This window comes from Oreochromis niloticus, linkage group LG17 (genome assembly GCF_001858045.2).
Source record: "Oreochromis niloticus isolate F11D_XX linkage group LG17, O_niloticus_UMD_NMBU, whole genome shotgun sequence".
In the NCBI taxonomy this organism is placed as follows: Eukaryota; Metazoa; Chordata; class Actinopteri; order Cichliformes; family Cichlidae; genus Oreochromis; species Oreochromis niloticus.
In genome coordinates this window covers 5,903,674-5,930,183 of record NC_031981.2, presented here as the reverse complement: position 1 = coordinate 5,930,183, position 26,510 = coordinate 5,903,674, and the positions used below count along the sequence as shown (strand labels likewise).

Genomic DNA, 26,510 nt, shown 5'->3' with positions numbered 1-26,510 from the left:
GGAAAGGCAGGTCAGACATGCTGGACTTGAATAAACATGTCTGTGAAAGCCTTATGAAGCAGGTTACATTATGTGACCAAAGTGACAAAAATAAAACAATAAATAAAGCTTTATTTATTTTAGCTTTCTAAGTAAACTTAAAATATTATGTTAAACATTTTTAACACTTTACTTCCCATTTTCAACAGATATGACAAACGTGAGGACTTGAGCCCCACGAGCCCAGCTATGCAGATGTACTCGCACCTATTGATGGAGGCTAATGCGACCAAGATAGAATTACTCCAGGACACCCATCAGCCTCTGACCTTCATAGAAGGTTACCGCAACATTGCCTTCAGTGTGTTTCACTTCCCTCCTGTCAGAGTGCACTTGGAGAGAAAAACTGTGCTGATGGAGAGAAAGGCCACCAAAACAGAGACTTGAACAAGTGTTGGATTTTTTTTCTTTAAATTTGGTGACCACTACTGTGAAACCAGTGCTTTTACTGAATAATAAAAAGTATCACATTCCACTACAAAACATGATCGGTGTTGCATTAACATAGTCATGAATCTGTAAATCTTATCTGCTCTCACACAAGGAAACGAGCTACCACACTTTCTCTGTGAAACTATTTTGTCTTCTGAATAAATCTTTGTATTTTTTTTTTTTTAGCTCAGAGGATAAAAAAAGAAAGTTCACTGAACACTGGAGATGCTTAAAATGAAGTGAAAACATCTGAATTCTTGTACTCGTGCGCCTTAAGGCACCCCACACTAAACACCAGCTTTTGATAAGACACCAGTCTCATTGATAAGAACAAGACTCTACGATATTGTGTAAGGAAAACCTTTATTTACAAATGACCAAAATTTGCATGTTTCCAGTCTCAATGCTAAAACATTTATGAAATTAGGTTCAGAAGTCATTTAATATAAAAATGTACAGTACATTGTTTTACTCAATAATAAACCCATAATTTAAACCCCTGGACATAAACTTAAATTGTGCTTGAGAGACAAATTGTATATTCCAAACAAACCCCATTATTCAGAAAATACAGCAATATTATACATGATCTTATTAAAAACATATCGGCAAGATAAAAAAAATCTAATTCTAAATGACAGTACCATGAGCCACAAATTCACAATGAAAATTAAATAATATAAACTTAAAATATCTTTCAGTCACAGCATTTATTTATTTTTTGGGGGCCATGTTTTCATTCAGAAAACAACTCTTATCTTTAATCATAATATTCAAAAAAAGCATCCTGACGTGATCTGCGCAATTTCAACAATATTTACAGCGTTTTTGACCTGAAGTAGTTTTGGATAAGGCACAAGGAGAGAGTAGACAAAGGAAAAACATTGATTTAGAAGCAAACACATTATCACCAACCCCTACAGCTAGAAAAACCCTCCCTCCCTGATACACTTCTGAGACTTTTCATCACAACAGCTCCAAAGTGTTTTAACAGTAGTACAGAGAATACAATAAAGCCTCGATCTGGCCTTTGCATTGAAAATCAGTGTATTCAATGATATTTTACATTTTGCCCGACAGAACCCCACCCCCCATTTCACAGCTATGCAACTTGGTCCTTAAATAAAGGGTTTTCAAGTTAATGCTCAACAAAATAATTATGATCAGTACTGAAAATAAATCAAAGGGAGGTTGACCTTGAGGAACAGTAGACCCTCCATGTTTTCTAGCAAAGGCCTGGGCTGATTCAGGGCACAGTTGACACTAGCTGTGCTGAACAGTGTCTCTGCTGGGACGACGCTCGGAGGGCAACCCACGTAGCGGGCGGCTACTTTGGCAAGATCAGGCCATAGGAACTTTTTCAGGTTCCAGTAGTCAAGGGGGTCACAGCTTTGATCGAGTATGTCTTCCTCAAGATACTCCAGCACTGCCAGCTCTGAGGACTTTGGCTTCTCCTCGTTTTTTATCTTTTGCCTGATGTCAGCCATCAAGGACCAGAGGTTGTCCTTGTTCGAATTCGCGGTGCTGGATGAAACGTTGGCCTCGTTGCAGCCGTTGTGCAGCAGAGGCTTGACTGAAACTGAGGTAGAACAGGACATGTCCAGCTCCCGGATCAGGTCTTGTTTACATCTTTCAGCTTCTTCCTCTGTGAACAATGACGTTTTGTATCGCGGGTCCAGCATGGTTGCCCAGATGTATTGAGGGTCGTGAAGAGTTGCAGACATCCTGCTCACCATCGCTTCCTTTAGAGACTTGAGCATGTTGTCTATTCCCACGGTCTCGTCAAACAGCAGGTCTATTTTTCTGTTGAGAATATGAATGAGTGGTATCACTTGTCCCAGAGTGGCAGTGCGGTTGCTCATCTCCCTGCAGGCGACTTCGAAAGGTTTCAGTGCATTGCAGACTGACAGCATTACTTCCCACTGATCGCAGCTGATCATTTCCCTGAAATTGCACTCAATCGACATCTCATCGATGGCTTTCTTTTGCTCAACCAGTCGCTCCAGCATGAAAAAGGAGGTCATCCATTTGGAAGGGACGTCCTGAATGAGCTGGTTCTCTGGCAGCTGATGGACCCTCTGGAGCTCGGCCAGCTTCTCCTTGGCCTTTGCTGAGCGGTGCACACGCTCACAGATCTTTCGTGCAATACTCAGAAGGTTCTGAACCATTCGCTGGCTCTTTATGGCTTCACTAACAATGAGGTCGATGGTGTGTCCAAAACACTGCATGGTGACGTGACCGTGGTCCTCCAAGGTGTTTTTGATGGTGGTGTTGTCTGTTACAGTGAACCCCTTTTTCAGCCCTGATGAGTTGATCCAAGAATCCCACAGATACTCGAGCTGCTTTGGGATGTCATGCATATCGTGATCAGAGTCTATTTGTGAGACACTTAGGAGAGCAGAACAGTGAAAGTCTTGACCTTGGGGTCTGACACTTGACTCGTACGTCGCCCAGTGGGCGGTAAGGGTTAGGTATTCCCTTGTCTGGCTACTGACCCAAATACTAGTTGTGAAGTGGACAACACCACCTTCAGCTTCTTTCAGATGGGTCAACACAACCTCCTTCACCCTTTCGTACATATCTGGTATGGCAGTGCTGGTAAAGTAAGAAGAGGGTGGTAGAGAATACTGAGGCTGGAGGTACTCTAGCAGTCGATTCAGTCCAGCATTCTCCACCATAGCTGATGGCTGAAGATCCAGTGCGAGCATTTCTGCAATAAGTTTGGTGATTTTTTTGGCAACCGGGTGGTGTTCATCAAATCTCTCACGATTCTGTTCCGTTTCATAAACAGAAGTGTCCATGAGCTCTTGTTTAACATGAATTTCAGCAGACGGCACATCACCTGAGATAGTATTGTTACTTTCAAGAACATGTCCGTGAAACCTCTGCATGTGCCTGAAAAGGCAGCTTGTGCCGAGGTTAGTAGTCTTTTTGCCTCTGCTAATTGTGCGGCTACAGTGCAAACAAACCACCTTTGTAGGGTCAGCAGGCGAAATGGAAAAATGATTCCACAGTTTTGACGTCTTTTTACTGAAAACAGGCAGGGTTTGTGGTTTTTTCTCACTAAGGGGACTCTCAGTTTCTTTGGCTGAAACTGGATCTGTTGCACTGAGATTGGTGTAGGGATGAGGGGAAGATTCCTTATCATCTGTGCTTTTTTGGTTTTTGAGGACATCTGGGTGACGTCTCATTAGATGTCTCATTAAGCAGCTTGTACCAAAATCGCCCCGTTTCCCCCGGCTGATGACACACGGACAGTAACGGCACAGTGCTTTTAACTGGTCAACAGGTGACACTATGAAATGGTGCCACACTTCTGATTTAACCCGTTTCATGATCTTTTTGTTTTGCTGAAAAACTGAATGATCCTGATTGAGGCTGGGGCCTTCAGAGAGGTCACATGGTGATGAAGTCAGGGGTGTGTCCTCCCCATGAGTTTTGAAGGAGAGGTTGAGTGTGGTCTCCTGCCCTGAGAGATGCATCACCTCATCAGATTCTTCCTTTATATCCATGCTTTCGTCCATGCTTTGGGGTAGTTCATCTGATATGGTTTCTGGTGATGATGGAAGAAGGGGTGATTCTTTTTTGAGTTCCAGTGGATCTTGTAGTTGAGTGCGGGACAGCAGCGAGGGCGGGTTAGTATAGGGCGGTGGAATGTGATTTCCCTGTCCATTCTCCTCAATTACAACTTCTTTGTGGGCCCTCCACATATGCCGGATAAGACAGCTTGTCCCCAAATCCTTTCCATTTTTACCCCTACTGAATTCATTCATGCAATGAATGCATACTGCTTTGGAATTATCAGCAGGCGACAGGTAGAAATGTTTCCATACAGCTGACCTGCGACGGGAGCTAGAGCTTTTTGGGGTCCCTGGAAGGCGCTCGGGCCCTCCGTCTGACATGTCTTCGGCATTGTTTTCATTGGAATGTGAGGATGGGAGGGTGCTGCAAACAGCGTCGGCATTGGTGTACGGTTCTAGTTTTGGTTCGACTTTGGGTAACACTTCTTTGGATGACAGGTCTGAATTTTCAGCTGAGGAGGTGGACGGTGAAGTGTTCTTTGAGGCAGAGCTAACAATGCTATTTGTCAAGTCTCCGTTTTTTGGTGAGTTTGGGGAGGGAGGTATCAAAGATGAGGCAAGAGGGCTAGTCAGATTATTTGAGGATGCGTCGGCTCCTTCTTGCAAAAGCACAGTGGGGTGAGCCCTTCGTACGTGCCTCATTAAACAACTCGTGCTGAGGTCTTTTTCGTTCTTACCCCGACTGAACTCTTTCATGCAGTATAAACAGATTGCTTTGGTACTGTCTCGTGGTGATATGCAGAAATGATTCCATGCTGGAGATTTTTTCCGTGGGTTGGTCTGACTCCTCATAGATGACAAAAGGCTCTGAGTGACAGCGTCCATGGCGACATCATAAAGGGTGCTTGTGTATCCACTTAGTAAATTGCTATAGTCATCGCCATCTTTAGTTACAAAAGGGCCAACTGAGCTTCCAAAGGGTAGCCTGTCATCATCCTGGGTTTCTTCCTCCATTCCATTAGCATCCTGGATCTCCCCTTTGCCATGTTCACTCAATTCGCTGCCATTTTCATACTTTTCACTCTCTGCATTTCCCTCGGTGTCAATGTTTAGGCATTTGTCTGAAAGAGTGGGAGAAGCTGCAGCACTCTTATTTGCTGTGTCTGTCTCAAACAGTCCGTCACCCTGAGAAGAAAAGTTAAAACAAGGAAGAGAGTCTTTATCCAGTGTTATTGAGGAGCAAGCAGGTGACTTTGCATCAGCAGTTTCACGGGGGTTAATGCTGTAGGATTTGAACACATAGCCATCCTGCCCTTCAATTTTCAGGCAGGTCCCTTTTGCCTCTCTTTTTCTGCGTTCTATGGAGCCATTAGGTTCACTGACCATTTCCTCGCCCATATGTGAGACCTCTTCCTCCCCATCCATGGCAGCAGCCCAAGCGTTTCTGTAGAATAGTCAGGTCTGCGGTGTCAAATGCAATCGCTTTTTTCAACTGTGGTCATCGATACAGCAGCTCTCAAGCAGGTGTTGGGATGTGGGTGTTGCCGTCCAGGACACAGAGCGCGTGCTCATCCCTCTCCATTTATGACTGGAGTAGCTCCACTCCTCCGTATAAGACCTAGAGAAAGATAGGGAGCGAGAGAAAATAGATCAGATAAGGGTATTCTAAAAATAAACACGACTCCAAAAACCAGTAACACAACATGTTGTGCCATAAACAACAGATTGTACTTTCATTTAGCCACACACAGCCACAAGGAAAGTATAGAGATTAAAAAAACAAAACCACTTATGTAAATCAGGTTTCATTAAACAACAAGAACTGACCGCTGATTGATTTGACTCTGCAAGCACTGTTATGGTAGTAGTAAACATAGAAATTTTGATTTTGCAAGGGGTAAACCATTCTGTCGGAATAGACACAGACAGGTTAAGGCTTAGTCTTCCAGTATTCAGGTGCAGCTTGCACTTTCAAGGATCATTGTGAGGCTCAAGTATTGCGTCATAGCTTTTAAATGCACTCGGCTACCTAGGAAATTCATGAGCAGAGCAATGCTCAAAGTGTATTCCGTTGAATTTCTGCTTCATGCGATCATCATTCCAAGTTGCAAAATCCTGTACTTCCACAGCTCAAGACTTGATAAAAATCTTTTGACACAAGTAATGCTTTGGACCGTTTCCTCATCTGATTGTATTAAGTAACATATCAGATTTATGTACCACTAAAAATATGCTGCACAACAACCAAGCTGTTTAAAACTTCACTCAAGTACATCCTTGAGTATGTAGATATTATATTGAAATACTTGAGCAGTTTATGAGCAAAAGCAAACCTGTACAACTGCAAGCAAAACACTTTGAGTACTAACCTACAATGTAATAACCTTTTTTGGTATAAAAGTATGATAATCTGATATAATACAATTTTATATACCCAGGTGCAACAAGCAAGTGAAAAATTAAAGGAAAAACATAAAAACTTTTATTATCGTCTTGTCCAACATGTGCTGCCATTTGGTGTTTTCACAACGGTAGCTTTCTATCACATCAGCACAAAATCTCCCTTGAGTGTTATATTCAGTTACTAGGAAAGCCACAGCATAGGATTTACTCATAATTTCAATATTCAATTAATTCCTGTGAGCCCCTTGAGCCTTATTGGTGGAGGCATTTTCATTCTGAAAGGTGTTAAAAAACTAATTCAACCTGACTGCAGACACATAATAGGCCATGGGAGCAGGTCTAATGTGGTCCATTAGGAATGACAAATTAATGTTATGCCTCTGTTCCATTACCTCAGTAAAATTTGGCAGTAATATTTACTGCCAAATTTATAATAACATATAATAACATAGTGCAACTATGTGCCAGCTAACTGAGAGAATGCTGTGTAAACCAAATAAAATAAATTAGGGTCAATGCTGAAGCAATTTTTCCTTAACTACAAAATTCACTCAGTGTTAACACCCAAATGTGTGCAACTAAAAAAAAAAAAAAAAAAAAAAAAAATACACCAGCTCTGAGAACATTAGCGTAAGTACTCGCTCACATGTAAATCTGGTTATTTTAAACAAACAAAAAAAGAGAAAAAAAAATCTAAAATTCACATTTAAATCAGATATCAATCACACATTAAAATGTGCTCCAAAACAGCCAACTTTAAAACTAAATACTAGTACAAGATGGGGCTTTTAAATGTAACAAAATAACCAAGTGTTTTTCTACGTGAGCAGTGGCAAACCAGTTTTCCGGGTTTGGCTAAAGCGCTAGTCAGGAAGATGCGAGAGGACAGCAGAAATAGCCAACGCTAACTAGCCTGCATCTTCTCTTAGCAGAGAACTTGTAAATGGGTATTTACACACCGGCTTTCGACTCAACCCCCAACGAACCAAAAGTCACACTTACCATTAAACTTGCACCACCAATATATGCCAATATGTTCTATAACAAACATTACTGGCAGTTAAGCTACATCATCAGTAAACACCACGGTGGCTATCCTGGTGCTAACTGGCTTAGCCGCAAGGCTAATAACAGACAAAAAACCACGCAGACACAACACTTGGGTGGCGTGGATTTGTATCACAAAAAAATAACAGCATTTACAACTATCTTATTAGCCTTGCATTACCCCGAGGAACACGTTCAGCACATTTCGGACCACACCATGACTGCTAGCTGGTTAGCTGCCAGCTAGGCCACACACAGGACACACTAGCTAACCTGGCGAGGCAGAACCCAGCCGTGGCGACACACGAACCACACGGGATCCGAATCAGATCTAGACTCACCTCGACGTCCTCACCACATTCAGCCCCTTTCACACACACACACGAGTTCGGTATACTTACTGTTAAGTACGGCGACTTGTTCACTGGGTTTCGGTTCCTAAACGGTTAAATATGACACATTTGATTGATCCGGAGGGGGGTTCACTTTTGTTGCTTTTGTCTCCTGGTTTGCTAGCAGTTCGCGTTCGGCCGAAGCAGCTCCACACAGCGACGGACGGAAGGAACAGGTTTTAATGATGTCACCGGGCACTGGGTCTCCAGTATGGCGAAGGGGGTAATAAATTTCAGTATTAAGTTACATAACACGGTGTTTTACTTTGACTTTTTACTAATTATAAACTGAAATGTTTAACTAGTCCGTTCTAATGATAGATTCAGTGACTTCATTTGCATATTCAGTTAACTTGTCGACCCATTTACACCACCTAATAACCTATTTTCACAGAAATTAAAATTATTCGATTTTTAGAAATTTACGTATGGTGCAGGTGTAACAGGAAAAAAAGTAACACATTCATTTGTTATTGTGAAATAATAAATCAGTTAATTAATAACTTTTCGCGTGTGTTGCGTTCACGGTCTGGAGCGCCACGTTGGGGTCCAAATGAAAAAGTAAATGCAAAAGATTTTAATCAATGCAAATTATAACTGCGCTACACCGAGGGGGGTTCTTGCCCTTAAAAAAGACGTCTGGGCCCAGCGGACCGGTCACTGGGGTGGGGCATGTTGTTCTGCTTGTGTCCTCCAACCTGTCCTCTATTACTACAAGAGCAAATAATAACGCCAGAGCATGACAGACAGGCATGACACTCTGAAAGTCTTCTTATCCGCTGCTCTTATGACTTGATAGCCACGGCCCTCAGAGTCAAAACAGACATGTCTCAGCTTTCCTTACACAGCGCTACTGTCCGTATTCGCGCTTTGTTAGGTTTGCAGCTTTGTCTTTGCAAGGCTAGTATGGTTATTACAAAAGGCAACGCACTGATTGTGTGACAGATGGGCTTTTGTGTGAAATCTACGACTCACCACAGACATGACCTCCAGCGTCACACGTAGACCGGTGCGTACGGGTGGGAGTTGTCTGCTGAAACGCATTGTTGTGTTGGGGGATGATCCGTTCGTGCGGCTGCTGCTTCTCTTACTGCTATTTGCCTCTGCTCGACTGTGGCTAGCGAGTGACTCTAGCCTGTGAATGGCCCACACAGCAAATACTTGTGTGCTTTGTGTAGAGTTTAATATCGAAACTTCAAGGCACAAAGCGGCCTCTTCCTCTTTTATTAGCAACTGAAAAGAGCCCCGTATCGCCCGTTGGATGAGAACATTGTGCCCGGAATTAGCGCCACTTAGTAGGCCGTGTAGCCATTGCTTTGTAGGACTGCTGGCTAGCAAAACTGCTCGTGAATTTGAGGTATGTGCTGGGTTTTATTTGCTATGCTGTGGTCGGTGCGTTGGCGAAAGGGGGACATGTTGTGCAAATGCAAATGCAAAAAAAAAAATATGTTAGGCTTAACTAGCTATTGTAGCTATTGTGCGCCTTTTAAGGGCTATTGTTTTTTTTGTTTGTTTTTTTTTTACGCCATTCGCCCCGTTTAGCGGACGGTTAGCGCCGTCTGCTAGTTAGCTGGCTAGCTAATGTTATTGTTAGCACCTTGGCCACTTTGGCTGCGAGTCCTTGCTGAAAAGGCGTTACACCTCTGCAGCAAATGGGCAAGTGCTCACTCCTGCGCTCCCATATTGCCCCGTGTAACCGCCTCCCTCCCCAATTTAAATGCATGGACTCATTGACAAAATTGTAACGTAAAAACTGGCTGCTATGTTGTAATTCACAACACAGCTAATCTGTGTTTTTTGGGGGCAGGGACATCGGTGAAAACTGGAGGTTTCTTTTGCCCTCTTAGTCACCAAAACTCTGTTAAAGTACTTTTTAATACATTTAACCCGCAAAGTGTTGAACTTTTTTTCCCGTGTTCTGATTTAAAAGACATAAGTTGGAATAAGAAGGTGTTGCTTGTCAGTTAAACAGGTACACTTATTTTTACCAGACATCTTATTTGCGTGTTTACACTTTAGTTTCGTCGCAGTGTTGAGCATAAAAGAAGCTGTATCAGGGAATTAAGTCTGTCTTTAAGTTTGCAGTGACATTATTGTATTTTACTGTGATTAGGTAAATAGCCTAATTTTCTAATGTAACTATTATGACCTTTATTTGAAAATTCAACTGAGATGCTTCCAAGCATCGCATACACATTTCTAACCGCTATCATGTATCTCCACAGCAACACGGAGCGTCAAGATGAAGAAGAAGGCTCGGCAGCACCGGGTTGCGGTGCAGAGGCCGCCATCTCCTATCAAGCCCTCGCCCAACAAGCAGATCTTGACCTATGCCCAGGCGCAGCGCATGGTAGAGTTCGAACTCGATGGCCGCATCCACCGGCTCAGCATATATGACAAGCTGGACGTGATCTCGGATGATGACCCCATGGTGCAAGAGATAATGGAGTGCACCAGCAATAAGGAGAATGCGGAAAAATCGAAGCAGCAGGTCCTCCTGAGGTCAGTGAGACTGAAAAACAAGGAGAAGAAGAATGCCGCACTTGCCATCGCAGGCCATGTAGAGGGAGGTGGACACCACGCTGGTAGCCACGCTAGCCCAAAACTTCCAGAGCCTAAATTCCGAACTGTAGAATATAATCTTCCAGCTGTTCCTAAACGCCCATCTGCCTTTTATAAATACATAGATAAGACGGAGGAAGAACTAGATGAGGAAACAGAGTATGACATGGATGAAGAGGATTACGCCTGGCTGGATTTGGTCAATGAAAAACGACGAAGTGAAGGGGTTAGTCAGGTGTCTCACAATGTTTTTGAGTTCCTTATTGATCGCTTTGAGAAAGAATTGTACCTGGAGAGTCTGGACAAAGGGAGCGAAAGGCAAGCTCCTATCGATGATGATGCTGTCTGCTGCATCTGCATGGATGGAGAGTGTCACAACAGCAACGCGATCCTGTTTTGTGACATGTGCAACGTGGCCGTACACCAAGAGTGTTACGGAGTGCCCTACATTCCCGAGGGTCAGTGGCACTGCAGACACTGCCTTCAGTTGCCGACTCAGCCAGCAGAGTGCATCCTTTGCCCTAACAAGGGCGGAGCAGTAAAAAAGACTGATGATGACCGCTGGGGCCATGTAGTCTGTGCCCTCTGGGTCCCAGAGGTGGGCTTCTCCAATACCACATTCATTGAGCCCATCGACGGCATCAGCCACATTCCTCCAGCGCGCTGGAAGCTCACCTGCTATCTCTGCAAGGAGAAAGGGGTTGGCGCTTGCATCCAGTGCCACAAAGCCAACTGTTACACTGCCTTCCATGTCAGCTGTGCCCAAAAGGCTGGTCTCTTCATGAAGATGGAGCCGATCAAAGAGGTGACAGAAACAGGAGAGCCCACCTTCTCTGTGAAAAAGACGGCGTACTGTGGAGCCCACACACCTAACGGGTGCGTGAGGAGACCTCTTGCCATCTATGATGATTCCAAACTCAGAAATGGACTTTGTAAGAAGGGGGACAAGGGCAAAGGACAGTCAAAAGGAAAACAGAAACAGAAGAGTAAGAGCAAGAAGCCCGAGCCTGAAGTGGAAAGTGAAGCTGTACCACCTGCTACTGTGCCTACTTTTCCTGCTCACAGGTATATTTCGGTACACTTTTTTTTTTTTTCTTTTTTCAACCTTGTACTTCAGTGGGAAATACTTTTTGTCTTCTAAAATCCCTAATTTTCATCCCTCTAGGTTACAAACCATTCTGAATCAAGTATCAATACAGAAGAAGAAAGTCTTTGTAGAGCTGGTCCTCAGTTACTGGAGACTGAAAAGGCAGTCCAGGAATGGGCTGCCCCTCATCAGACGCCTTCAGACAAGACTGCAGTCACAGAAGAATGTGCAACCGGTTTGTTCCTCTGTCAGTTAAGCGCACAAGACTTGTAGCCTTCATTTATCTTTTTTCCAAGGTTTTCAAATATGTTGTCTCATTATTTGCACAGTCATAAATTATGCTATTGTTACAATTTAATGTTTTCGTTCAATACTTTACTGCTTGTGTTAATGAGATTTTTGACCATGCTGTGTAAATCAATAGCAGTTTGTTGTGAAATGGGCATCTTATGTGCCAAATGAAAGAAGTAGCATTTGTTTGTTGAGAATTTGTGCAAGTTCATAATTTTCCGGTGTTCAGTTCTTTAATGTGTCTTATGTTTTTTTTTTTTATTTCCATGCGTTCCCCAGAGGCAGAATGAAGAGGAAAGCAGGGCACTTAAGGAACAGCTGAAGGAATGGCACCGCCTCCGACATGACCTAGAGAGAGCCAGACTGCTGCTGGAACTAATTCGCAAGAGGGAGAAGCTCAAGCGGGAAGAGGTCAGGATAGGGGAGTGATGCATGGTTGGGCAGAGTTGTGCTTGTCTTACTATCTTAGAGAAAAAGTTCAAACAAAACAGAAATGTGATGATGCTCACTGTTATCTTTTGTGTTTTCTTGTAGATTAAACTGCAGGAGACGCTTCTAGAGATGCAGTTAACACCATTTAGCATTTTGCTCAGAGCCCTCTTGGACCAGCTCCAGGCAAAAGATCAGGCCAGGATCTTCACCCAGCCTGTCGATGTCACTGAGGTGATATGCAGCAGATATTCAAACACTTTCCATCTATTCTATCTATGATTGTACTTTAATTCACACTGTAGTACTGTTAATTATTCTGTGCAGAAGTTTAAAACTGTAGGCTTCTTTCTGGCTCTGCCTTGTTTCTGCCAAGTTCCTTACTGTGTTTTCACTAATGACACATACAATTCATACACAGAATAACACATGGGATGTGCCATATATCATTATGCCAGCTCCTTGAAGAAGAATAGTAGATAAGAAAAAGTGCTGACATGCTTGTAGGAACAACTGTAATATCTGGCAACACCCTGACAGACAGATAGTTAAGGTGTGTGCCGGTTGAGATTTATATAGCACGAAATCACAAAAGCTGCTGCCTCAAGGCATTTTGTATTGTAGGATGAAGATCCTACAATGTTAGAGGGAAACCACAACAATCTGACAACTCCCTATGAGCAAGCACTTGGTGACAGTAGGAAGGAAAAACTCCTTTTTAAAAGGAAGAAACCTCTGACAGAGCCAGGCTCAGGGAGTGGCAGCCATCTGCTGCAACTTGTTGAAGCTAAAGGGAAAGAAAAGAGAACAGAGGGAGTTAAGATGCCAGAAGACTATTGGTCAAAAGAACTGTAAAATTTGGCTATAAAGAGGGCTTATTGTAGTTTGTCTGCTATATATAGTTACAATTGTGGCAGCTCATATTAGACTTGTGTGAGAAAGTGAGACAGTTACTCAGGCTTCAGACTGCTTAAAACTGACAATTTTAGACATTTTCTCACCATGGAATGTTTATAATATCATGGATAGGGCATATAGTAAATCCCAGGTACATCAATCAGGGTGTGAGCACAGCAGCCCCATCAGCCTGCCATCTAGACATTTTGTCTGTGAGGGGCAGCCAATAACACGAAAACTGGCTTTAAGTCAGGGGGGCAGGGAGCTGGGAGTTAGAACCTAGCAGCTGCACCAAGATCCATCTTAATGATAAATATTGGTTGCTCTTAACTGTGAATCTAGTTGAGCTGAAGAATAATGCCATGGATTTAGAAGCGATCATAGTGGGTCCATTAAAGAAAAACAAAAATAAAAAAATATATGGGGCGATCGTGGCTCAAGAGTTGGGAGTTCGCCTTGTAATCGGAAGGTTGCCGGGTCGAGCCCCGGCTTGGACAGTCTCGGTCGTTGTGTCCTTGGGCAAGACACTGGTGGTGGTCAGAGGGCCCGGTGGCGCCAGTGTCCGGCAGCCTCGCCTCTGTCAGTGCGCCCCAGGGTGGCTGTGGCTACAATGTAGGTTACCATCACCAGTGTGTGAATGTGTGTGTGAATGGGTGGATGACTGGTTGTGTAAAGCGCTTTGGGGTCCATAGGGACTAGTTCAGCGCTATACCAGGGGTGGGCAATTCCAGGCCCCGAGGGCCGGTGTCCTGCAGGTTTTAGATCTTTAGATCTCACCTGAATCACATGATTAGTTCGTTACCAGGCCTCTGGAGAACTTCAGGACATGTTGAGGAGCTAATTTAGCCATTTAAATCAGCTGTGTTGGTTCAAGGACACATCTAAAACCTGCAGGGAGACCGGCCCTCGGGGCCTGGAATTGCCCACCCCTGCGCTATACAAATACAGGCCAGTTACCATATGCACTTTAGCTGCCATGCTGTTCGACAAAGCTTCAAACTTGGCTTATTGGTTCAGATTTCTACACCTTTCCTTGTGTTTTGCCTTTAGTTCCTTTTTCTGACTGTCAGATAAGTGTACCAGAAATGGTAACACTGACATAAATTATTTGTGGAAGTCAATTAGAACTACTTTTGTACTCTGGTAAAGTAAATTTTATGTCTGTGAACATCTTGACTATAAATCATCAACACACAAAATAAGACTTTAGAAAAAAAAAAATTACTAAAAATTTTCTATTCTGCGTTTCCTTACACATTTGTTAGAAGCTTAACGCAAGCAACCAGCGCTCAACTGCTTGCTCCAGTCACATGTTCTGATCTCTGTGACTCATGTTAGACATTACTCCACCCCACCCCCCATCCTGTAAAAGTGTTAAGCAATGTGACTTCCTGTTAGGGTGAATGTGTAACAAGAGCTCATGGTCTGCTGCATGGTCGGGAGGCTTTGGAGGTGAAGGGTGCTCTTCTTCATAAGCCCGGCTAGCTCAGTCGGTAGAGCATGAGACTCTTAATCTCAGGGTCGTGGGTTCGAGCCCCACGTTGGGCGCAGCTTTTGATCTTGAATCTGTTAGAGTAGGTTCCTGATTCTTGGAATAGACTCTGTTATTGGACAGTGGGTGGAATTTCTACATGGTTGAATTGCTGTCAAGAATCTTTAATTTAAAAAGCCAAGTTCAAACATTGCTTAATTTTTAAAAAAAACATTATTAAAAGTAATTTACAAAATATTCATATTTCTGATGCTTTCTTGTAGGTGCCTGATTATCTCGACCACATCAAACACCCGATGGACTTTTCCACCATGCGGAAACGCATCGATGCCCAAGGCTACAACAACTTTGATCAATTTGAGGATGACTTTAACCTCATTATTGAAAATTGTATGAAATATAACTCAAAGGACACCTACTTCTATCGGGCTGCTGTGCGACTCCGAGACCAGGGTGGGTCCTTGCTCAGAAAGGCCCGTCGAGATGCAGAGAAAATCGGCTTTGACACGGAGAGCGGCATGCATTTTGCAGATGCTCCGGAAGTCAAAGCACCACCATCGTTTTCTTGGGAGGATGGTAAGGGAAGAGCACGCCTCTCTGAATAACTAGTTATAAAGTAGTTGTGGTCAATCTATCTTCTGATGATTCCTTGTTTGTTTTTTGTTTTAATTCTCTTCTTAGTGGACCGTTTACTAGTACCAGCTAATCGGGAGCAGCTGCCTCTGGACAAGCAGCTGCAGCAGCTACTTGAGAAGTTTGATCTCACCTGTGCCATGAAGTCCAGCCCTTCCCGCAGCAAGCGGCTCAAGTTGCTGAAAAAGACCATCAATGATGTGCGCAACGAAATGAGCCTGAAGAGAGTTCTACCCTCTCACCACCACTGTTCTTCCTCGTCATCTCCAACAGCTTCAGCATTGTTTTCAACAGCTCCCTCCCTCGCAGAGCTGGTTACAGCTAAGGAAGAAAGACTGAAGCCCAATGGGCACTTCTCCGAGGATGACGGTATGTGTGAATGCTTTATTTTGAAGTTGGTTTTCTGCTTGACCCACTGGTCGTTACAGTCTCTGCGATTGTAAAGAGAATCACGAGTACAGGTCAAAGGTCAGACCTAAGTCTTAACCTAGCCTAACCACAACCAGAAAGTCCCATGATGTTCTCTCTATAAAGCATGTCGGGAGGACGGGAAAATCACAATATCACAGTTTAAAGAATGATTATGAAACCTGCTCTGTTTATATGGAAGTGAGCATTTCTGTCAGATATGATGACGCTTGTAAATTGTATACTATGTTGATGAGGTGAAAGCTCTTAGAGCATTTTGATTATTATATTATTTTCTAACAAGTAGCTACTTTATATTAATGTTTAACACAAGTTTAGAGTAAAATTTGGTAATTTTTCCACCCAGGAAGCTGTTTCAAATTTACAAATGGACAGATAAATAGATATATTTCTAGTAGAGAGGTTACAATACCAGAAGTGTAGTAATGTAGTAATCAGTATCAAAATGAGTAGTAATTAGTTGTGTTAAATCACTGACATGTTGGTGACAGACTGTTTAATTAGTATTGGATGTGATGCAACCACAAAGGTAAAACATGCATTCCCTGACTGGTTGGTGGGTTCCTGGAGGATGCTGTCTGCTGCTGGGTAAAATTGGAGGATGTTTACACATCCCCAAACATACAGTCATCCTCCATGTGGTTGCTTTGTTCCAGTCACCTGTAGGAAGATGTGCCCTTGTCTGCAAACATTCTTTAACTACTAGCTGAGAGATACTAAAAAATGTCACACAAACCAGAAAGGAAGTTTCTGTTGCACGTGTTGGCTGCAGCCCTGAGACACAGCTTTTACTTTGAAGGCAAACTTCTTTTACAGCTTCACTATCACTCAGTGTGTGACTAGCATTCTCAGACAAGTCTGCATATTTCCTGCTAGTGGCAGGTAAATGCAGATATCTGTAAGTGAGCAAAACAATCCCAAGGAGGCTTTCTCCCACTTGGTCACAGAGTACATGTTTTTCCTAGCGACCAGTGGCTGCCAGATGGTCATGCAGCAGACTACTCTGTGTAACAGACACTTTATTCTCTGTCACTACACTGTCACACTCATCGAAATGGCAGACAATTGAACATCACATGGCTCGCGGTCACGTGGCTGCAAAAAAACCCAACAAAAACTATTGTTAGGTATTGCAAACATTTCAGCCTATGGAACAAAGCCGATTTCACTATAACAAACAAAATGGACAACAAGAATAATATTTTCATACCCGACTCTTACTGTCTTTGTTATCAGCAAATTGGAGTGGAGCTATTGTGGTATCTACACTATTTGTGGGTGTCCTCCTCCCTCTTAATTTTGTGAGGCTAGGTTAGAATCCTTAAAGATGTAGGCGGCCCCTGTCATTTCCTAGGAGAACTGCAGGCTTGATACATACACTGCTACCTATAATACTAAAACACATGTGTTGTTGCATTTTTCAGAAATTTGGTCCCAAAAACAGTCTGTCATGAGGCAAGATGATGGCTAACTATGTATGTTTACAGCCACAGGAGACCAATATTCCCTACTCATTTAATAATAACATTTGTATGTGCTTTGTATAATCATAGGTATCCATGATAAAACATTCAAATACAACAAAGCTATCTATTAGGTGATATTTTTCAAACTTGGATTGGTTCTTGCCTTATTTGCTCACTAATTGTAAAATAATATCTGAAACATGTGATTAGGATTTTGTTACTATACTAAACGTCTTTGAACATGACCAGGAATCTCGAAGAAACACATACAAGCTATTAAAGTCCAGGGTTTTGGAACATGTGACCAAAAAGACTGAAGCAGAAAAGCCACAAATTGGTGCATAAAAATTGACCTGAATGTAAGGAGAGAAAAAAGATGCTCAGACGTTTGCACCCTCTCCCCTCTAATTTCAGTCACAGAAATGTTCCTTGCTTTAAGCACACCATGAGTGTATATTTTGATAAATAAACAATATGAAAAAAACCACTAAATAATTACTGCAGACTCCCACGAGTCTGACTGTAGAAACGAAATGTATAAAAATACAGTATTGTTTCATTTTTATTCAGGAAGAGTTTCACAGGCGGGTGAAAAAAAACTATAGATGTGTGAAAAACAAAACTCACTAGCTTTGATCTATACTCTGTAAAGGATGGCTAAACTTTAAAACTAGAATTGTTCAAAGAGCTTTCTGATACACAAAGCGATTTGTGAAGTCTTTATTCCGACTCGCTGAACCAAATCAGAACAACTCGAGGTTTACTTGTCAGTGGTGGTTGTGCTTTAGCATCAGATAAAAGGTGTTATTGCTAAATCCTGAAAACACTCGTGTGTTCCCTCTTGGAACTCATCCCTGAATGGGTCTGAGGAAGTGGCATTGTCCACATCTATGAAAAAATAACCTTCCAGCATCACCAGCAGCATCTTTTGACGTGGTGACGCACGCACACATGCACACGCACACACAGAGTGTGACTGCAGTGGCTTCCTCAAGCTTAAAGCCACTTATTGAAATTAAGAGTTTGCAATTCAAAGATGGCATTACAATGTGCTAGTGCAAAGGAAAAATTCATTGTTCATTTTCTTTTTTTAATAAAGATGACCCTGTTTATGCTAAACACTGCTTGTTTTACTTGTATGATAAACACAAGGTCATATAATAATGTGCAACATCAGCATTTGTGCAAACACAAGGAGAAAGTGTGGGCACTGCAGCAAATTATTGTTAGTGAAAGGTCTCTGTCATGGACACTTTAGGATTACATTTTGTTTTTTTATAAGATGGTGTGGGCTTCAAACAGTATTTATACACGTGGGACTGTATGTTGAACTCATTGTGTCAGTGGTTAGTAATTTAGCATTCCTTTACATTAAATATGTAAAGTATAAAACTTAGATGTTTAAAATCATTTTTCCACAACGAATACTGTTAGACCCGTCTGCTGCTGCAGCACTGGGAAGCGCTAGTGGTTCATATAGTTTAATTTTGTATTTGACTCATGTGCAGCTCTCCATCACTGTAATGCTAATTGGTAATTGTGCAGTGCCTCAGCCAGAACAGTCCTGCACCCAGGAGGAGAGACACAGAGAGACCTGTACAGTAGCTAACTAAATAGTAGTTGCTTTGGTCTTTAAAAGAAATCCACTGTGCTTAGTGGTTCACTTAAGCCTGGCAGGCGACTGAGCTACCACTACACTGTTAGAACCCTGTGTGATGACAAAGCTCACCACTGTTTATTGTTTCACAGGAGATAAGTCTCTTCCTCCAAAACTGGAGCCATCGGATACCATTCCTCCCCTCATCCACTCAGACACAGATCCCGAACCCCCCACCCTAAAACCAATAGATGCCGCCCCTGACTGTGAAGACAAGGTTCACGGCAAGCGAGCCAAGCTGGATGGGGAAATACCAGACCTGCTCTCCTCTCCCGCATGCCTCAATGGCCATGCACACAACAGCCTCCAGGACCCGTTGTTAGAAGGTGATGTGAGCGTGGTGGCAACGTCGACCCTCGCAGAGCCCACAGGCGCGGTTAACCGCAGAACCGCCGTTCTCTTCCGCAAGTCGAAGGCAGCCAGCCCGCAGAAGCTACCCAGGAGCGGAGACGAAGAGTCCGACAGGACTGACGGAAAAGAGGGCGAGGAGGAGCAAGATGAAGATGACTCACAGCTAGGTTCCAAGTCCTTCCTGTCAGTGGTCATACCCAGGCTGGAGACTCTGCTTCATGGCAAGAAGAGGAAGCACAGCGGCAGCAGGGATGCAGAGGAGGAGGGTGGAGAGGAAGAGCGTGAAGAGTCGGGCGAGTCTCCAGTTAAACGACTCGACACTGGTGAGAAGTTTACTGAGGAAGTCCTCTGAAAACACAGGATTTTAAATAAACATTGATTGATTCTCATATAGTCTCTTGTTTTAAAGTTCTTACATGGGGTAAATTCTGCTTTTGTGTTCTGGTATTTAAGAAATAGAAAGGTTCTGATTAAATTACTACATTAATATTGAGCTATACCTCCAACGTCTTAATCTACCATCACAAGCAATGCAGAGAGTTGTCACAAAAGTCATCTAAGTCAGTCCTAATTAACAACCCTTGTTTACTCCTTTTCATCTGTTGGGTTAAATCAGAGAATGGCTTAACAATCTGTAGCTTGATCATCGATATTTGACAGGAGTGGCTGGGTTAAAGATTGTGGCCTTTGGATCTCAGTCTAATATTTTTTGAATTCGCTGCTCTGCTTCTTTTAGGCCTGCCAAGTGGTGCTCTTCAGGTCGAGGAGCAGAAAAAAGTAGAAGAAACCAGCAGAACTAGTAGACCTGTGGAGCCTCGAAGACGCTGCGCCTCTGAGTCATCCATATCCTCATGTAGCAGTCTGCAGGGAAGCACCAGGTAAAAATTTTTGTTCCCCTCCCCATCGATAATCTGCAGCTGAATAGAAATGAAGAAGCAGCAGATAATGTAACACAGGCCTGCTGCAGGCAGTTTGCCTGTTTAGGCAGCTGTGTATCTGATCTATATTATCAAAGCATGCGTGCCACCTGATATTTTTGAAAGTTGACTTTGTGCTGTGTTTTTCTTGTGTTTTGCTTTTAGCACCATTCTCAGTCTTCCAAAATGTGGGAAGGGAAAACCTGCCTTAGTCCGGAGAAACACTGTGGATGATAAGAGCGAATTAATCGCCTGCATCGAAACTGGGAATTTTGCAAAAGCTGCACGAATCGCTGCTGGTAACGTGACCAGATTGTCAAAAGAATTTAAATGCATGTGTGGGGAGTGGGTAGACATCTTTCACAGAAATACAAATAATAACTATTTTAAATTGTAATATACTTATTAACTTACTCAGTCCTGCAAACAAAATCGATTAAAACCATAGTGAAACTGGGTTTTTGTGGTAAATACAAGGATAATAATAGAGAGGAAACTTTTTCTTTTTTTTTAAACAACTTTAGGGTGTAAACAGATTTTACGAGTTGTCTTTAAACTTGGTTATTATCAGTCTTTTCAATTCTGTTCAGCGCTTTATTGTAAGATAAATATCCTCTAAGTCAGGGGTGGGGAACTCCAGTCCTCAGTGGCCGGTGTCTTACAGGTTTTAGACCTCACCCTGGGTCAACACACCTGAATCAAATGATTAGGTCATTACCAGGCCTCTGGAGAACTTCGAGACATGTTGAGGAGGTAATGTAGGCATTTAAATCAGCTGTGTTGGATCAAGGACACATCTAAAACCTGCAGGACAGTGGCCCTTGAGGCCTGGATTTCCCCCACCTCTGCTCTAAGTTATACAAAGAAAACTCCAAGAATCAGACGGCCCCCTTTGAGCAAAGCACTTGGTGACAGTGGGAAGAAAAAAGACTTGTTTTTAACAGGAAGAAACCTCTGGCAGGTCCAGGCTGCTGTGAACGGTTTGTGGTGAGGGGAGGGAGACATGACAAAAGACACACTGGTCGTGTCCAAATTCATGGGCTGCATCCTCCTGAGGCCGCATTTGTAGACCGATTACGTCACAGCGACGCGCCGAAGGCTGTCCAAATTCATAGACTCCTCCGAATGCAGCCCACAAATGCGTCCTCCTTTTCCCCGAATTTGAAGGATGGGTCGGTTGTGTCATTCGTGGCCCACCATATCCCAGAATTCATAGCGCGGCCCAGCCAAACTCCAGTTTCCAACAATGGCGGCCACTACTAAGTTTTAAAATTACTCTTATTAATCTTTCTAGGTCACAAAATAAACTTTTAACATATTTTCAGGCGAGAATGTGGGTGTGTAAACTTGAAATATCTGCTCAGTTTATCAAGATATCGCATATTTCCAAAAGTGCTTCGATGTTTTCGGAGACGTCTGTTATCCACCAGCTCGATAGCTAGCCGGGAACTCGAGGGTCACTGAAGCCGCCGAGAACGGCACAACTCCCGGCACATCATTTTCAGATCACCGCCGACTTTCGCTACTCAGGTTAAACGTAATATATAAGTCACTTAGACAACCTAAAAATGTTATTGTTTGGCTTTTTTCAGTGTTTTATTTGTTCATGAGTAAATCGGTTTGGCTGAGATTAAAGTTATTAGATTAGATTAGATAAAATAAAACTTTATTAATCCCCCGGGTGGTTTTCAAACAGCTAAAAAAACGTCAAACAGAAAACTGATTAAACAGAAGTGTGAGACGGTCGAGAATTTACGCCAGTGTCCTGTTATATTTTAGATAGCAAGGAGCAGACGGCTGAATTTATTAAACTCCACCGAGACAGCGGTGACGCTAATCAGAAGGCTAGACCGTCTAATTCCACAGCCGTTTACTTCCGGCCTACCCAACCTTCTGAGGACCCGGCCCACATAGACCGCAAAGGCCGGGTCCTCAGGAGGATGCAGCCCATGAATTTGGACACGACCACTGTAGAATAGAGCCAAAGATTAATAATGTTGAAAACAATGCTGAGCAGGTCATTTACCTTGAAAGCAGAAACTAAGATCCCTTTAGAGAAGTTTATTTTTGAGGAAGCTGTTGTTTGGGGATCATAGTATTCATTTCAAATATTAAAGACAGCTTTTATTGTTAAACTGCAACCAGATGGGATTAAAGCAAAAAAACCAAATTGAATGAGAAGCAAAACAGTTTTGAAAATTCCTGTTTTTATTAGATTAAAACGTTACCCTTAACTAAACATATGACAGACAACGGCAGGTTAACCGTCCACGTTATTTTAACAGCCTACATTTAGGGAGTTTCTTTTATTTGTTCTTGACGACCATGCCTCCTGGCTATTAACTGTTTCTTACTAAGTCAAGTGCAAAAAAAGTTATACTGAATAACAATAGATTTTTTTTTTTAAAGACATTCAAAATGAGTCGTTGACCTGGTTGATTATATGTGAATTTGCAGCCTTCTCAGGAAAAAAAATTACCCTGATGATATAGATGTCTCAAAGTTTCACAAAAAAAACTCATGCATAAAATATGATTAACTTATTATTAAAGGGTTAAAATTTCTTCTTGACCAAAATATACAGTGTGTATCGTGACAATCCAATGTAAATATGTGAAAATGGGATCATATTAACAACATTAACAAAATATTTATTGTAGTCTGTTTGATTTAGTACGACTAGTAAGTAACATTGTTATGTATACTCCCAGTTGTCTGCTGGTCCCGTACGTTTCAAAACGTCTCTGAAATTAAATAATGTGGCTGAACGGTGTTTTTGTGCTACTGTGTGTCAAAGCGCTCCCAGAGGTTTAACTTGATTTAACCAGCAGACACCTGGTATTCATACATACATATAAAATCAGGGTTGGAAATTAACTACAGCTACCAGCCAAGTTCTTGTGAATTTTGGCACTGACTGGCTAGTCTTTATACGCTGCTGCCACCGTGGCATCTAACCAGTCAGCATCTGGAGACTCGGCCCTCATCTGAAATTCCCTTTTGGTTAATTAACAGCTGAGGGTGTCTGGTAAATTTTAATATCTGCCTCTCACTGTGGCTCCCAAAGTTAATTTCCCACCCTGATTTGGTGCCCCGGCACTTGCAGCATGGCTTTATTTTTTTTGAAATGTGTTTCTGTGTGTGTTTAAACTCTCACACATAACTTGTCTGGTGTTGTTCCCACTTCCATAGAGGTTGGCAACAGCAATATTTGGATGCCTGCTAGTGCTGCAACTGTTGCATTGGAACCCCTAAAGCTAGTTTGGGCCAAATGTAGTGGATACCCTTCCTACCCTGCCTTGGTGAGTGCTTGTGGGAGAGAAAGCATGACAGTCGCTGACTCTAATCTTTTTATTCTGACGTTTTTTTTGCCTCCTTCCCAGTCTGAGGACACTCTGATAGCAAATATATGACACTTTTATCCCACAGGACGAAGCAGTCCTTTCACTACGGCTGCTGTTTTCAGCCGCAACGTGGCCAGATTGCTGCTTGTAAAAATATTCAGTTTTTCCTCTAGGTGGCAGCATTTCTCTGTAAACCAGCAATTTGAGCTTTGCATGAAGGGACAAATGAAGAAGCAAATCTTAGTGGCACAAGCTGGTAGTGGAGGTGCATGTGTGTAGAAATTGCAATCGTCTCTCTGCTATATCTTTGCATTTGTTTTATAAGTGTGTGTGTTTGTAACGCCCCCTTTTACCTCCCCTACTGCAAATAGATCATCGACCCCCACATGCCACGTGTGGGCTGCCAGCACAATGGGGTCTCCATCCCCATGCCCCCCCTGGACGTGCTGCGTATTGGAGAACAGATGCAGTACAAAGCAGAAGAGAAACTCTACCTCGTCCTCTTCTTCGACAACAAGCGCAGTTGGTGAGTGCCAGTGTCTGTATTTATCAGTAAGTAAAGTGGGTAGTTGGATCATTGAAATAGTGTACAAAAAACCTGCAAAACCTCACACCTTCCTAAACACGCACATTTATTTTGGCATGACTCCCGTTACCGTGCAGAAAACCTTTTAGCTTTCCTGTATGTACACTTGGGATGCACTGATTGCAAAATTTATTTTTTCTGCTTTCTTACAAGAACATTTTCTATATTAGACAGAACTGACCTGTGTTAGTCTTTCAGCTCTTCAGCACATTTTTTTTTTTTTTTTTTTTTTTTTTTTTTTATAAACCAAGCACAAAGTTGATATGACACAACAGCTAATTAGTCTCCACTGATGCTGGTAAATACCAAGATATCTGCTGATATATCACAGGACCAGTGTAGACATTAACATTTCTAATAATGATAAAACTGTCATAATTAAAGCTTTTTGTGAAGGGGAAAATAATTATAGATGCTTATGGTATTCCATAAATATTACACTTTTAAGAGTTTTTTTGTGGTCAGTTACTTTAAAATAAATAAATAAATGAATAAATAAACAAAACCCAGAATATATATGGTTGCTTGTCATGTTAAGGTTTTAGCTTTTCTCCTGCTTTTTCCTGTTAGCAGGGTGCTATTTTCCTGTCAAGAATCATAGGAAACATTGACCTCTAGCTGCTTTTCCAATAATGTGACACTAGTGTTGCTTTCCCCTACAGGCAATGGCTTCCTAGATCCAAGATGGTTCCTCTGGGGATAGACAAGACCATAGACAAGATTAAAATGATGGAAGGACGCACATCCAGCATCCGTAAGGCTGTCCAGATCGCCTTCAGCCGTGCCATGAACCACCTGAGCATAGTGCAGGATGAGCCAGTCAGCGACCTCAGCGACGTGGACTGACTCTGACTCTCTGCCCTCGCACACAAACACACACACAGATTTGTACCTCTCCTGTACCAAATAGCTTGTGACTACCCTCACCCTCACACCCATCCCGGACCCCCTCTGTCTCTGCAGGAGACTGAAATGTTTACTGGGCACCTGCTGTAACAGGTGGTGTCTCTTCCTCATCCATTCCTGTCCGTACACACTCCTACCACGTCCCGACGGGATACGGCTGCTGCTGAAATGAATGTGTCGATCTCTGCTCACCACCTCCAGGCTTAGAGACTGCTATTTTTGTCATCCCACCTTCCCACCCTCACTCTAGTCGACCATGACTGCCGTTTTATCATTTCAAGGCAAAAAAAAAAAGTGTCAGTGATTAATTTCATACGCTTTTGGTAGTCTTTTACCAAATCAGTCTGTGGTGTCAAGACTCGGAGTAAAACGAAAACTGTCACACTGACTTAAACTTTAAACCGTTAATTTGGCATCCAGCCACAGTCGTCCTTTTGCTAAAAAGAAAAGTGGGCTGCAAAACTTCTCAAGTGGTCGAGATCGTACATTTCATGCTTTCACAGAGGCTTTTTACTGGCATCAAATTTGTGGCCAAAGCCTGTGTTGGTGTTATGGTTATCTTTACATTCTCAAGTCAGCTCCATTTGTATTGTAAATGTAAATACTGTGTACAGCTGGCTGACATTAACTTATTTTGTAGGTTTGACAGGAATCGGTACTGTACAGGTGTTTTCTTAGTATTTATACTTGACGCATTCTTGGCACTAGGGGGAATGCTGTTTTGCCAGTGCTGTGTGAACAAGAATTAAAAAAGTAAAACAAACGCAAAAGCCTTTGTATTAAGGAGATTAGGGCTAAATTGTCATGTTTCTGAAAAGTATCAACCTATTCCCTTTTTTCATTTTTTTTTTTTAAGTTATTGAAGTTTCTATCATAAGCTTCCATTTGGCATTAAATCATTTTGTATTACAAATAGTTTTAGTATATTTTTGTTCATATATATACACACACATATATATATATATATATATATTATATATTTATATGATTTGAATACATAGTATACAGTTTGTAAGCCTCTGAAACTCATACAGGCAGTGTGTGATGTTGTGGACACAACATATGTTCTCAAGAAACCAAAAGAAGAAAAGAAAAACAAGAAAATAACATAAAACAAAAACATTGCTACCCAGAAGTCTTTGATTGATTTCTTTGTGTGATGTGTTGAAACTGTTGCCAAAAACAAAACAAAAAAGGAGAAAAAAAGTGTATTTCCATGTGATACATTTGACTGTTACTTGGTTTTGCTGTAGTCGTAGGGAGATGTGCCTGCGTTAACTTATTGTAAAGTATTTGCATTACTTTATATTTGAGGAAAGATGTGCAAGCTGATTGTGGTAAAGTGGCACATTTTGTGGTGGATACTTGCCTTTTTAAGTAACTTTTTTTCTAACTTTTTTTTTGTAGTTGTAGACTTCCAGATATTTTATTTTATACTCTTGCCTATTTTTGTTTCTTTATTTCTGGGTAGCATTGGGTAGTTTTGGTATATTTCATTTTGTATTTAACTGTAGTAGTTTTCTTTTTTGTTTGTTTTGTTTTTTAATCAGATGATGCAAAAATATTGCTGGGACTGTTTTTTGTTTGTTTTTTTGTAGTAAAGCAAAAAATAAAACATACAAATAAGAA

General features: G+C 42.1%; 3 protein-coding genes and 1 non-coding gene across 11 annotated transcripts in view; 3 read left to right on the top strand and 1 right to left on the bottom strand.

Moving 5' to 3' along the window:
• Positions 1-958, top strand: part of alg12 (ALG12 alpha-1,6-mannosyltransferase) — a 5,865-nt gene extending 4,907 nt beyond the window's left edge. The window contains exon 9 of the mRNA XM_013271250.3: positions 189-958. Coding sequence (XP_013126704.1) covers positions 189-426 — 238 coding nt within the window. The 3' untranslated portion in view covers positions 427-958. The remainder of the gene's footprint in view (positions 1-188) is intronic.
• On the bottom strand, positions 816-8,944 carry zbed4 (zinc finger, BED-type containing 4). 3 transcript variants are annotated; one of them, XM_005451745.3, is made up of 3 exons: positions 7,844-7,981; positions 5,376-5,610; positions 816-5,177 (listed from the first exon to the last, which is right to left on the bottom strand). In XM_005451745.3, exons 2-3 carry the CDS (start codon positions 5,415-5,417, stop codon positions 1,635-1,637), a joined length of 3,585 nt encoding a protein of 1,194 aa, XP_005451802.1. In that variant the 5' UTR covers positions 5,418-5,610; positions 7,844-7,981; the 3' UTR covers positions 816-1,634. The 3 variants fall into 3 exon arrangements, with proteins under 3 accessions (XP_005451802.1, XP_003445117.1, XP_005451800.1); XM_003445069.5 differs by lacking the exon at positions 7,844-7,981 and adding an exon at positions 8,810-8,944 and having other exon boundaries at positions 816-5,610; XM_005451743.3 differs by having other exon boundaries at positions 816-5,610.
• On the top strand, positions 7,961-26,510 carry brd1a (bromodomain containing 1a). Of its 6 annotated transcripts, none has more exons than XM_013271249.2 (13): positions 7,961-8,057; positions 10,060-11,461; positions 11,562-11,730; positions 12,054-12,185; positions 12,309-12,437; positions 14,856-15,168; positions 15,274-15,594; positions 18,870-19,451; positions 19,865-20,006; positions 20,211-20,344; positions 23,238-23,347; positions 23,761-23,915; positions 24,638-26,510. In XM_013271249.2, the coding sequence occupies exons 2-13, from the start codon at positions 10,077-10,079 to the stop codon at positions 24,819-24,821; spliced, it is 3,756 nt and encodes a 1,251-aa protein (XP_013126703.1). In that variant the 5' UTR covers positions 7,961-8,057; positions 10,060-10,076; the 3' UTR covers positions 24,822-26,510. The 6 variants fall into 6 exon arrangements, with proteins under 6 accessions (XP_013126703.1, XP_005451795.1, XP_019202279.1 ...); XM_005451738.4 differs by lacking the exon at positions 7,961-8,057 and adding an exon at positions 8,078-8,843; XM_019346734.2 differs by lacking the exon at positions 7,961-8,057 and adding an exon at positions 9,052-9,191 and having other exon boundaries at positions 11,562-11,718.
• trnak-cuu (transfer RNA lysine (anticodon CUU)) lies at positions 14,576-14,648 on the top strand. The gene has a single exon. It is a non-coding gene; the product is annotated as a tRNA-Lys (tRNA).

Bases quoted from the DNA above. Each gene is read 5' to 3' on its own strand.
- brd1a (XM_013271249.2), top strand. From the start codon at position 10,077: ATGAAGAAGAAGGCTCGGCAGCACCGGGTTGCGGTGCAGAGGCCGCCA. The intron at 20,007-20,210 runs GTAAAAATTTTT...TTTTGCTTTTAG, and splicing joins AGTCTGCAGGGAAGCACCAG to CACCATTCTCAGTCTTCCAA. The intron at 23,916-24,637 runs GTGAGTGCCAGT...TTTCCCCTACAG, and splicing joins TTCGACAACAAGCGCAGTTG to GCAATGGCTTCCTAGATCCA.
- zbed4 (XM_003445069.5), bottom strand. From the start codon at position 5,417: ATGGATGGGGAGGAAGAGGTCTCACATATGGGCGAGGAAATGGTCAGT.